At 44.6% G+C, this 12,640-nt stretch overlaps 1 protein-coding gene across 2 annotated transcripts in view; it reads right to left on the bottom strand.

Annotated features, from left to right (window-relative positions):
• HUNK (hormonally up-regulated Neu-associated kinase) overlaps window positions 1-12,640 on the bottom strand; it is a 71,867-nt gene that overhangs the window by 20,085 nt on the left and 39,142 nt on the right. For both annotated transcript variants that reach the window (XM_068144492.1, XM_068144493.1), the window contains exons 4-6: window positions 11,249-11,384; window positions 9,302-9,429; window positions 158-293 (exon numbers count right to left, since the gene is read on the bottom strand). In XM_068144492.1, the coding sequence (XP_068000593.1) occupies window positions 158-293; window positions 9,302-9,429; window positions 11,249-11,384 (400 nt within the window). The remainder of the gene's footprint in view (window positions 1-157; window positions 294-9,301; window positions 9,430-11,248; window positions 11,385-12,640) is intronic.

Below are 12,640 nucleotides of genomic sequence, written 5' to 3'. Positions count from 1 at the left end.
TCCTAACAGCTTTCAGGATGGAGTCACAACAGCACTCCCAGATAATGCACTGGGATCATGTCACAGGAGAGGAGCTGGAACACCAGAGTTGATGACATTTTAACATATATAATGTACATACACCCTGCCAGGCTTTCTTTACGCTTTCACACAGTACCTGTTGGGGTATGTGACATTAGGTGGGGCTCGTCCAGGGTAATTCTCGTTAAGCCATCGGTTTGCAAGTGCCTGCTGGATGTTTGGTCTCTTTGCGGGATCTGGCTCCAGTAGAGACCGCAGAAAGTTCACAGCCGCTGTGAAGAAAGCAAGAATGAGAAAGAAAAAAGCTCTATCATCAGCTTTATGACTTAATACAGAAGTTAACTACAGGTGTGTAGCCCGACCCAAGAGTATACCACAAAAGACTGTTTCCCGTACGGTATGCTCTAATGGCCTTGAGAAAGAGGGAAAACTGATAAGGGATTAGTAAGTGAAATAAACAATGACTTCCAGTACCAATGATTTATAGAGTCATAAAGGAGTGGAGAAAAAGCACCTTTTGTTTCAGGGCTTGTTTGAAGTTTCCAAGCAGGCTAGCCAAAACTTAATTTTTGTATGAGGACAAGAGGCTGGAGGCAGGTCAGAGGCAAATTACTCAGTTTTGTTTAAAGCAGAAGGAGATGGACTGGGAGTGAGTGGAGGGGAGGGATGCAGAGCTAGGAGGGAAGACAAGGAGAGTCTGGGTTCCACTGACATTATAAGGACAAATTCTCTCCCGGCTTCCATCCAACCTACAATCAGTTGCAGGAGGTTTTAGCCAAATTGGAAGACTACAGTCAAATTAACAAGCTTCATTCTGTTCTCAGATACTGAACCTGCAAATTTCAGTGACATTCAACCATCCCTCGGGAGTTTCTTGCAAAAACCCTCAAAAGTTCTTTGCTGATATTTTTAAGTCATGCACCTCTTATATGGTTAGAAGCAACAGAATCAAGTGATCTGCTTGAAGACTCACAAGATGTGCCTGAGCTGAAAATAAATCCTGTTTTAATTAGATGTGGTCTTTCCTCCACAAGTTATCACGGCTAGATTCAGTTTGTCGGCTACAAGATAGTGAAGAGTTAACTACATTCTCTACAATTCCTTGCACAGAAGATAGAAGAAATCTATTTCTGGGAAAACCATGATTGGAATGACTTTGTAGAGGTGATACAGTCCAGCAAGATGATGCCAAATGAGTCCTAAATGAAGTAAATGGCCATCAAGAGGCAAAAGTGATAGCTGTGGCACAATTTTCCCTGGGTCAGATGGCTAGGAGGACCCTGGGGGCTTTTTTTCTACCTTCCTCTACAGCAGGTCTGCAGATTCCCTCCTATGCTCACCTCAGTGTGTTGTGTCTACTCAGCTCCTTACTAGTGCAGGCACCCTTAGCAGTGACAGCAGAGGACCACTGTGGCATGGGATGATGTCCTCTGTGATGTGCCTTGTGTGTAAGTCTTGCCCACATAGCACAGGCAAACCAAACCCCATAAAAGCCTTGTGCTAGAAAGTAGATCAAAATAGATATACTAATACCTCATTGCTAGAAAACTGCAACCTTTTGAGTCAGTCTTCCATTTGGCTTTACAGGTGTTTGGTCTCACTGCCACAGCATGCTCACTTGGCACCACACTACCCCCTACTCTGAAGCAGAGCATTCATGATGTGTCTTTTCCATCAGCAATACACAGAAACTGTGTCATGGGTTGAGCTGAATATGCTGAGGTATATACTCAATGCCATGCTCCCATCATGCCATGAAAGTGCTGGCTAAGGATGAGGATGAATCAAGGTCATCATGGAAACAAGAGGAACAGCCAGGGATAGAATAGAATAGAATAAACCAGGTTGGAAGAGACCTTCAAGATCATCGCGTCCAACCTATCATCCAACACCACCCAATCAACTAACCCATGTAACCAAGCACCCTGTCAAGTCTCCTCCTGAACACCTCCAGTGACGGCGACTCCACCACCTCCCCAGGCAGCTCATTCCAATGGGCAATCACTCTCTCTGTGTAAAACTTCCTCCTGACCTCCAGCCTGAACCTCCCCTGGCGCAGCCTGAGACTGTGTCCTCTTGTTCTGGTGCTGGCTGCCTGGGAGAAGAGACCAACCTCTGCCTGTTTACAACCTCCCTTCAGGTAGTTGTAGAGAGCAATAAGGTCACCCCTGAGTCTCCTCCTCTCCAGGCTAAGCAACCCCAGCTCCCTCAGCCTCTCCTCATAGGGCTTGTGTTCCAAGTCCCTCACTAACTTCGTTGCCCTTCTCTGGACTCGTTCCAGCAAGTCAACCTCCTTCCTAAACTGAGGGGCCCAGAACTGGACACAGTACTCGAGGTGTGGCCTAACCAGTGCAGTGTACAGGGGCAGAATGACCTCCCTGCTCCTGCTGGCCACACTGTTCTTAATGCAGGCCAGGATGCCATCGGCCCTCTTGGCTGCCTGGGCACACTGCAGGCTCATGTTCAGCCTACCATCAACCAGCACCCCCAGGTCCCTCTCTGCCTGGCTGCTCTCCAGCCACTCTGACCCCAGCCTGTAGCACTGCATGGGGTTGTTGTGGCCAATGTGCAGAACCCGGCACTTGGATGTGTTCAATCTCATGCCGTTGGACTCTGCCCATCTGTCCAGCCTGTCGAGGTCTCTCTGCAAAGCCTCTCTACCCTCTAGCAGATCAACTCCTGTCCCCAGCTTGGTGTCATCAGCAAATTTACTGATGATAGACTCAATGCCCTCATCCAGATCATCAATAAAGATGTTAAAGAGCATGGGGCCCAGCACTGATCCCTGGGGGACTCCGCTACTGACTGGCTGCCAGCTGGATGTGGCACCATTCACCACCACTCTCTGGGTTCGGCCATCCAGCCAGTTCCTAACCCAGCTCAGAGTGCTGCTGTCCAAGCCATGGGCTGACAGCTTGGCCAGGAGTTTGCTATGGGGGACGGTGTCAAAGGCCTTGCTAATGGTTGGTCATACAGGCTTTATCTCTGGCCAAGGACAAGCTCTGGCAATACGAGGGAAGTCTCTCTCCCTCTGTACAGACCTGTGTTTCATCTGTGAAGGATTTGTCCCAGAAGATCAAGAGAATCCAAGGGAACATGTTCCATTCCCCACCTGTATGGTCCTGTGTTTCAGCCATAAGGAGCAGGCACTTCCCTCTCCATGGAACCCCAAGTTTTTTCTTACATGACCATGGGGAGGATGCAAGAAAGTGGGACGGAAAACTCACTTCAGTCTTAGCTGCAAGAGTCTGAGAGTTACAAGGGAATTTTCCCCTGAAGAATGCTGCCACAGTTTCCAGTGGAAAAGCACCCAAAAAGAGCAGACTGATACGGCTTCTGACTCTTCTGAAGAGGCTCTCGAAGCATCTTCACAAGTGATTCCAGTCAGAATCTGAGTGGCCCTGCCTCCAACCAGATGGAGGAGAGGGACAGCTGGGTTTATTGGACTGTATAGATCTAATGGCTTGTCAAGTTAAACCCACAGGAGTATAAAACTTTAGTAGATGCAGGTGCACAGTGTGCTCTGATGTCATCAAAACTATGAGGGGTGGAACCCCTCTGTATTTCTGGTGTGACAGAGGGATCTCAACAGCTGGATGTGTTGGAAGCAGAGCATCAAATGCAAGCCACAATTTGCTTCCACTTGGAGGGGCAGAAGGACTCATTTGAATTGACTGCCCCAGGGGTGGAAACACAGCCCCACCATTTGGACTGATAGTGGACTGATCCAGACTGCACTGGATGAGGGTGGAGCTCCAGAGCATCAACAGTGAGAAGTCTTCTGCATACTGCAAGGCAATCTCATTTTGAGTGAGAAAGGACAGTGGATGAGGTATAATATTGTATGATGTGAATTGCTGCTGGGCACAATGTAGGTGGCATAGAATAAGGGGTGGATAATGTCTGCTGATGAATATATACAATACCATGCTGCTGTCAAGCCATCTTCAAAATGAAAGTACCAGCTGGAGCAAAGTATCATGGGACTTGAAGTTCAGATTGTAACATGAGAGGCTTCCTGTTCTAGTTCTTCCTTCTGGTTTTGGGGTGTTGATCTTTTCCACTGGGCTGGCTGCTGTATGCTTGAGTGGGAGGAACAGTTTTATCACTGGCTTCTGCTGCTGCTTTTGCTAAGGTAATTGTATAGTGTACGCTCTCATTAAACTCCTCATGTCAACCCACAGGGTTTTCTTGGTTACTTTCCCTCCTGTCTGTCTGGGGAAGGGAGCATGTGAGATCTGGCTGTGTTAACCCAGGACACCCTCATGAATCCCTGTTCCCATAGGCAATTTAAGGAGAATTATATGCCTGCTGGTAAGGCCACAATGACCTCATCTGAAAAATACATAAACATTATTCAAGGCACACTGCTGCTGCCCTTCACAAGTTGTCCTCTGTAAGACTGCTGCTCTCCTCCATGCTTGTCTAGCTGTCCTCACAAGGAGCATGCTTACCTCTCTGAGCCCACCCATGCCATCCCTCCATCCACAGTATAGGACAGGATGTCTGGGCTGACACACCAGGGCAAGGCAGATGAAGGGAGGATTTTTCCTCAAACAAATCAGGGATGGACCAGATAGGTGCCAACTCCTAACAGCTTGGGTAATCTCAATTTTCAACATCCTGCAAACATTAAGTAGCAGCTGGAGAGGGTCCTGGGAAGCTATCCATTTCAACACAGACCTAAGGGCTGTATGTGGAAGAGAAAGGGTTACAATTTACTAGTTCAGCTGGGCATTGTCTGGGCTTTTTCTAAGCTTTCTCTTCACCAGCTGTTTATGTGAGATACTTTACTTATTTTTCTCCCACTATCTTTGTTATTTTTCTGCAACAGCAATATTGCAGAAGCAGCAGGAAAAGGCTACATAAAAGTTCATAAACCTGGTGGAAGGTGATGCTGTGGTTACTCTCCATGTGCCCTGAGTGCCCCCCATTATGGCAAACAACAAACCCCTTCTTCTATTTCACCTCATCTTTATCCAGAACTTCCCCCATCTCTGTTCTAGAAACCACATGCATCCCATGGGTACAAGGAAAAATAAATAAGCCCTCCCCAAACTGGCACCCTCCTGGCTCCATCACCAAATCAGCTAATGTCTCCCTAAAAATCTTACTAATTTTTCCCCCTTGTCAAAAGGCAGACTTGTTAAATGAAGCTTATGAAGCACCAAAGAGATCAACAGAGTCAGACCAAGAGAAACTAATCCTAGAGAGAAGATCCACCCTAGGGGCCTCCGTGGCTAGCCAGACCTGGGTGACACAGAGGAGATGAGTAACAACAGCTTGGTTGAAGCCTTTTCCAGTTAGCCATGTGGCTGTGGAACAGGAAAATTAGTCCCCCAGGGAACAAATATGATGCTGCCCAATCTATTTTTGGACCCATTTTTTCTGCTGCAACAAGTAGGCTGATGAACAAAGCACGCTGTGAACAACTCCACCAGGGCCTAATTACGTGAGATGTTTACAGTTCAGGTGGGGACTGGAAGACCTCTCCTGTCTTCATGTGCCCTGCCATGAATGAAATCAGCACAGTGCCTTGTTCACACTGTGAGGGTGTGCCTGGCTGTAATTAGGCGTACAGGTATCACTTATGAAACTGGCCAGAGAAAATGCAGCGAGGTCATTTTGCAAGCCACAAGCCAATTACACGTAATAAAATCCTTCCTTCAAACTACAGGCATGGATATTATGATGGCTTTTCTACTCATCTCCACTTCATTTCTGTTCCAGAAGAAAGACCATCAGCTTGCAGAAGTGGAGAATGGAACAAAATAAGAAGAAAAAAGAATGTGTGCAAAGTGAATACCAACTTCCTGTACAACTGAACTCTGCTCACCTAAAATCAATAACCAGCTGTGTTGCTGAAGAAGCTTAATGAAAAACAGTTTCCTAAATGGGAAAACCAAACACTAACTCCACATTTCCCCTGTTGCTACAGAGTTGCTCTGGGATCTCATAACCAGCCAATATTTTAACTAACACAAATAAAACATACTCTTGTTTAGTGATAAGAATGGCTACTTTTACAATGGGACTGTGTGTTCAGTAGCTATGAAACTAAATATTGAAAAACAACATGCTGAACAAGCAGAACAGACTCCTCCAAAAAGTCTCAATATGGGAATTTACAGAAAAGGAAAATCCAACTAAAGAAAAAAGATCCATAAACCTAACAGGTTAAAGTGGACCTAAGCAGGTTAATCAGCCTTTTCCCTACAACACCAAAGTGAGGGGAAAGTAACAGACACAAAAATTCTGGGTTGAGATAAAGAGTTGAGATAAGGTAAGAGTTTACTGAATAAATGAGACTATAATAAATAATAATAATAATAATAATAATAATAATAATAATAATAATAATAATAATAATAATAATAATAATAATAATCACAATTACCTTAGCTTATTTGCAGAAAAAGCACAGCAGAAAGGAGCAGCAAGCAGAAGCAAATGAGCTAAAAGCCCAAGCCCAGAACTACAGGGCAACAAGGCTGGTGAGAGGCCTTGAACACAAGCCTTATGAGGAGAGGCTGAGGGAGCTGGGATTGTTTAGCCTGGAGAAGAGGAGGCTCAGGGGTGACCTCATTGCCCTCTACAACTACCTGAAAGGTGGTTGTAGCCAGGAAGGGGTTGGCCTCTTCTGCCAGGCAACCAGCACCAGAACAAGGGGACACAGTCTCAAGCTGCGCCAGGGGAGGTTTAGACTCGAGGTGAGGAGGAAGTTCTCCACCGAGCGAGTCATTCGTCATTGGAACTGGTTGCCCAGGGAGGTGGTTGAGTCATAGACCCTGGAGGCATTCAAAGTGAGATTGGACGTGGCACTTGGTGCCATGGTCTAGTCATGGGGTCTGTGTTGATAGGTTGGACTTGATGATCCTCGAGGTCCTTTCCAACCTAAGTGATACTGTGATACTGTGATACTCCCTCATCCCTCTTTGTCCCACTGTCATCTCAGTGGAACAGAGCCAACACCCAAAACCCCAGAACCCAAAAGCAGCAACCCCTCATGTTGCCATCTGAACTTCAAGCCCGCTAATACTTTGCTCCATCCAGCACTTTCATTTTGAAGCTGGCATGATGGCAGCATGGTATGAATAACAGCAGCAAATATTCAACCTGACCCATGACACCTAAGAAGTTAACAAGCATGGTAATTTCCAGACCAGAGGTGCAAAGTCTCTACCTACTGACCCAAAGCCTAACTGTGGCAAGAACAAATGTCATCTTAAATCAGTTTGCCATGTCAGTGAATGTGCAAGGCTGCTAGCAAAGATGAAGAACCAATACATTTCTTTGCTTGCACTGAGTAAAGGTTAATACATTTAAATCTAGTCCATTAATTTGCCATCATCTCTGAAAGTTCAAGTTGCTGTTGTTCTCACAGGATAAACAAAACACTATTTACAGTGGAGATCATAGTGTCAGTAAGCTGCAAATGCCAGAGAGATGCACTTGCAAGAAAATTTGATCTCCACGATAAAATGGTACAGTGAATGAAATAGTAAAATGAAACCTGTCAAAAGAAATGTTCTTTGTTACCCAAGGTCTGGTCCTTTTGCAGATGATTCAGCCTTTTAACATACAAGCTGTCCCAGTGAAGTTGGTGAAATATTCCACTTAAAGAAAACAATGATCAGGCAAACAGTCCTTTGGTTTGGAAACACTGCACAGCCATCATAAAGCTGCTCACTACTGGGAAAAGCCTCGCTATGGGAGGTCAGTTTGGTACATGTTTTTGCCAAACCTGGAAAATGTTTACCACAACATGCAAGTCCCTCAATTCAAGAACAATTTTGCAGCTGATGAAGGCTTTGGCATCTAGCTCAGTACAGCAAGAAGCAGCCAGTTTAATCTTTCTTTTAATTTACTCAGTGGGGCTTTAGAGCGTGTGCTAGAGCATTAAAATAGCCATTTCATGCAACTGAATCCTAATGGGAAGTCTCCAGAATGGAAATACCAAACACACCAATACGGTCAAATAGACAGCAAGGCTTGCAGCATCCCAACTCACTCATCAACCTACCACTTTACCACATGCCAGCAACATGAACTGCTGGCAGGAAAAGCATACTTCAAACACATGCTGAGTGAAAAAGGAACAATACACTCCACTTGGTTCATGCATAATCTGTGTGAGAAAACCTTAACTGCCTGTCTCTTCCCTCTGCAGGTAAATCTGTACTTGGAGAATTCACCCTGTGACACAACTTCCAAGGGCTTTTTCTTACACCCTGTACCAATGGTTGCCATCCTCAGTGTACTGTGTGAAAATGTCTGCTCTGCTACTTTTTTTCTACTTGCCATCTTCTGATTTTATTGAATGTCCCTTGCAAACTGGCTGCCAAATCAGGAGAACAGAAGTTGTCCGTGAACAACAAATTTAGCATACAGAAATAAAACTACAAAACAGAGTTTGCTCCAAACATTGACTGACTCTGTTGCCTAGTGACATGGCTTTGAAGCAGGAATTAATATTTCTAGCATTAATACACCAACAATTTTGCATTTAGTGAACACGGAAAGGTTATCACAAGTCGCTGTCCCAAAACAACCTTCTGTGCGCATGTCATTATTCCATAATTAATGTGAGGTCATTCAAGGTAGCTTATCACTCAATCCTGGCCATGATAATGCCCAGGAATCTGCTGTTCTAAACAAATGTGTTCACTGGGATGAAAGGAAGTGGCCTCAAGTTGCACAGGGGAAGGTTTAGATTGGATATTAGAAGAAACCTTTTCATTGAAGGGGTTATCAAAGACTGGAACAGGCTCCCCAGGGAGGTGGTTAAGTCACCATGCTTGGAGGTGTCTAAAGAGGCACAGATGTGGTGCTAAGTGACATGGTTTAGCATCAGACTTGGTACAGCTAGATAATGTGTGAACTTGATGATCTTGAAGGCCTTTCCCCACCAAAACAATTCTGTGTATCCCTACCCTAAGCTAAAGTTCTATGAATGTGCAAAACTGACCAACTACTCTATAAAAGCAATGTCACAGAATTTCACAGGTTCGTTCCCCTCACCTATTCAGCACCACAACCTGGCATTTCTCCAGCTTGCACAGGAAAGTTAAAGCAAAAGGAATTATAATGCAGAAACTCCTGCAGATCTTTTGCAGGCTAAAATGGAAAGAAATAAAAAAGAAAGAAAGGAAGAAAAAAGAAATAGAGTATTTCTCACAATCAGCTTGCCATGTCGGTAGCATGACTCACAATCCAGAATCCAGTACAGCGGTTCTGACTGACTGGATCTGAACAGGTCTCACCACACCCCCTTGATTACCTGTAGAGAGCTGGGTGGGAAAAGGGTTCATTTCTTTGTCCACCATTTTCTGGTATAAAGCTCTCAAGCTGAATGGCTCCACAGTAAAAGGTAATGTTCCAGTCAACATTGCATACATGTTCACCCCACTAAAATAAAACAGAAAAAGAAACCAAAATTATTGGGAAGAAGGAGAAACTTAGGCTTAGGGTTTTGTGACTATACTTCATTTTTAGTATCTGACAGCTATTTGAAAAGACCCCCCCAAAAAAAAAGCTCCCCTGTTGCACAGAATGATTCAAGCAAGAATTCCCATGGAGGGTCACACAATGTGTAGGACACAAGCTGAGAGCCACAGAACTGAACCTAGCTCTTAGGCAGCTCCTTAGCTAAACGGCACACCACAATTAAGTCTCTCCTCAGGTTGCATAAAGATGCTGGGTTTGGAGGTCTTGTCCTGGTGCTGCCCTAAGTATGGAACGATTGTCTGCACCAAAGGGGCCATTGCAGGTCTTGGTTTAGCACCCAAAAGTGACCTCCATGGTCTCTGGTGCTGCCCTTAAGATCAGGTGTGAACAATTACATTTTTCAGGACAGAAAACTTACTGCTTGCTTATGCCCAGCAAAAGTCAGCAATAAAAAAACCAGGCTGGGCACTCTTGTTCTTCTTCCTCTTAAAAGGACTTCAAACTCAAGTGGAATTCCTCCCTTTTGGGAATTTGTTTTCCAGTCTGTCAAATACATATATGGGAGCAGAAAGAAACTAAACTGGTGTGATATCACCAGCTGTGATGACAGACACCATTTGTTCTGCTGTGAGGAAGGGTAGGAGTTAACCATGTCATTTTGTTGTATTAAAAAGAGCAGGACATTGTTACTGGAGAATTTTAAATAGCTTACAAGAATGACTGTGCTCTGTGTGCCTGCATTCCTCAGGGCTGGTAATCTCAACCATGATGTGGACAGATGGCCCACTGCTGGAGTGAGAAATTCAGTAGTCATACAATCACTTACCTGTGGATCTCCTTGGAGGACAGAGTGCAAATTAAGTTTCAGCAGGGGAAGTTCTAAAGAGCCTTGAGGAGCAAGAGTGTACATGCTGGATCAAACTGAGAGATGAATTTGACCTAGGTCCTAGTCTCATGTATGAACTATGCCAATCTTTCTTAGCAGCAGAAGCACTTACATTGTACTTTACATTTTCCAAGCATTCCAAATATTTCAGCTTGGAAATTGTCCTAATTCTGTTATTTCATTTTAATGTATTCAAATGTTATTATGACAGCTCAGTGAGGGAAAATCCATTGATGCTAAAGAAAAAGCTAAAACTCAACTGACTTCAACTAATTTCTCTCCAGGACTGACACGGAGAGCCAACACCATATCCATGGCCAGCACGAGGGTAGTGGGCGCTGTACAGTTTAAAACAGTACTGCAGACTAATTTGCTGACTCCAAAGCATTCTTCTGGCTTCCTCTAGCACCAGGGGCTTCTTTCTGCTCTTTTGTCTGAACACTAATAGTAAGCTCATGAAGGCTCTCAAGATTTTTGGACGTTTTTAAAGCTTTTTTAACAACCGTCCTTTCAAAGCAGTGATCTGACCCTATTTCATAGTTCTTGTCAGACTTGACCATGGATAATGCATGAATGCTGGAGGATCCTTTGGGGAAAAGAAGAAAAGCTGTTGGTCCTCTTGTGCCATAAACATGTCTTCTACTAGGTCTGAACATCCAAAAAAACCCAGTTGTGCTTTACCACACAACTCTCCATGCTGTGCATTCCAGCGATCTATATACAAGTACACAAAGATCTATTCTGAAACAAGACAACTGTTCAATTTAGTTCACAGAGTCACACTCATTAAACAGATCTTCTTGCTCAGAGTAGCCAAATATATGCATAATGTTTCTCATTTGAGCAATGGGTAGCGATGACAGTAAGAACAATTATAAACCAGAAGTAACTCACATGGACCAAACATCTATTTTGGGGCCGTATTTTTTCCTTGCCAGAAGTTCAGGGGCTGCATATGCTGGGCTCCCACACTGGGTGCTGAATGGATCAGAATAACCCAAGATGCCTGCGCAGTTGCTCAATCCAAAGTCTGTGAAAGGCACAGAGACAGTTATGAAAGAGACAGATACAGTAAAACCACACTAGAACACAAGGAGGAAAAAAAAACCCACTTTCTCCCAAAAGCTAAGAAATGAACTGCCTAAGTATCACCCACATGCAAACATTTTATATATTCTTTTTCTCTGAGGTGTTCAATAAACAGAGATTCCTACAAACAATAAAAAAATCATGGAATGTGCACAATTATCAGTTTTATACACACAGCAACTACATTTCACTGGGAACTGGATGACGGCAACCAGAACTGAGCTTGTCCCAGGCACCACGGGATGAGCATGAGGCAGAAAGCCACTCAGGGCTGTCATGGATTCCATACTGCTGCAGTATGTTATGTGAGGTCAAGTTTAAGAGGGACTTCTTCAACATTTCCCTCTAAATTGTGTAAATGAGCCATCAGATGCAAGGCAGCAGGGGTTGCTGCCTGGGACTGCTGTCAGGATGCACAAATGCACAGAGTTGCAGAGTCAGCATTTCAGCTTGGAAATAGCACAGGGAGATCTTGGAGCAAGAAGAAGAATGTGTTGATTTGGCTTCTCTCTCCCAGACTTCTGCCTGGAATTACTGTACTTCTAGTCCCTGAGTGTAGCTTGATGCTCTTTTGCTGGCAGTAATAACATGGGACCAGCAAAGGCTGGCACCATGAGCTGACTGGAGACAAGAGGCAGCCTCTCCTCACCAAAAGGAAGCTGCAGTTTCCCAAGGGCTCTCAGTCATCACAAGCCCAGGCTGGTGCTGATGAGTGTTCCTGCAGTCTCCCTTGTGTGCTCCAGGTGTGCTGGGTTTAAGAAAGGGTCTTAAAAATTAAACCACTAAGCAAGGAAAGAAAAGCAGAGTTGCACCAGGAGCTGAGGGTAACATGAAAACCCATCCTGCCCAGTGAGAGTCCGTTGCCTGGCTTAGGAGAAAGTGATTATGAAATCACAGCCTAATAGACAACACGAGAATGCAAGAAGTTGCAGAGTCTTGGAAGTGAAGTCAAAGAATTTGATGTGATAGGGGGAGGAAGACAAGATTGCAAGGAGGTGAATGATGTGGGCAAAGCTGACAGGCTGGGAGTACAGCCTTTGCTGCAGGGCAACATATCAAGGAGCAGAGGATCTAGAGAGGTCACGATCAAAGAAAGAGGTTCACATTTATTAATAACTTGTTACCGATGACAGCTGCAACCACAAAAATACTGCTGTTAAGGAGGCTGGCATGTGTTTTGTTCCTTTGGGTTTCTTT

This window comes from Melanerpes formicivorus, unplaced genomic scaffold, assembly GCF_026170545.1.
Source record: "Melanerpes formicivorus ecotype bairdi unplaced genomic scaffold, bMelFor1.0.p_v2 SCAF_11, whole genome shotgun sequence".
Classification (NCBI taxonomy): domain Eukaryota; kingdom Metazoa; phylum Chordata; class Aves; order Piciformes; family Picidae; genus Melanerpes; species Melanerpes formicivorus.
The sequence above is the reverse complement of the archived record's forward strand: the minus strand, read 5'-3'. Positions and strand labels throughout refer to the sequence as shown.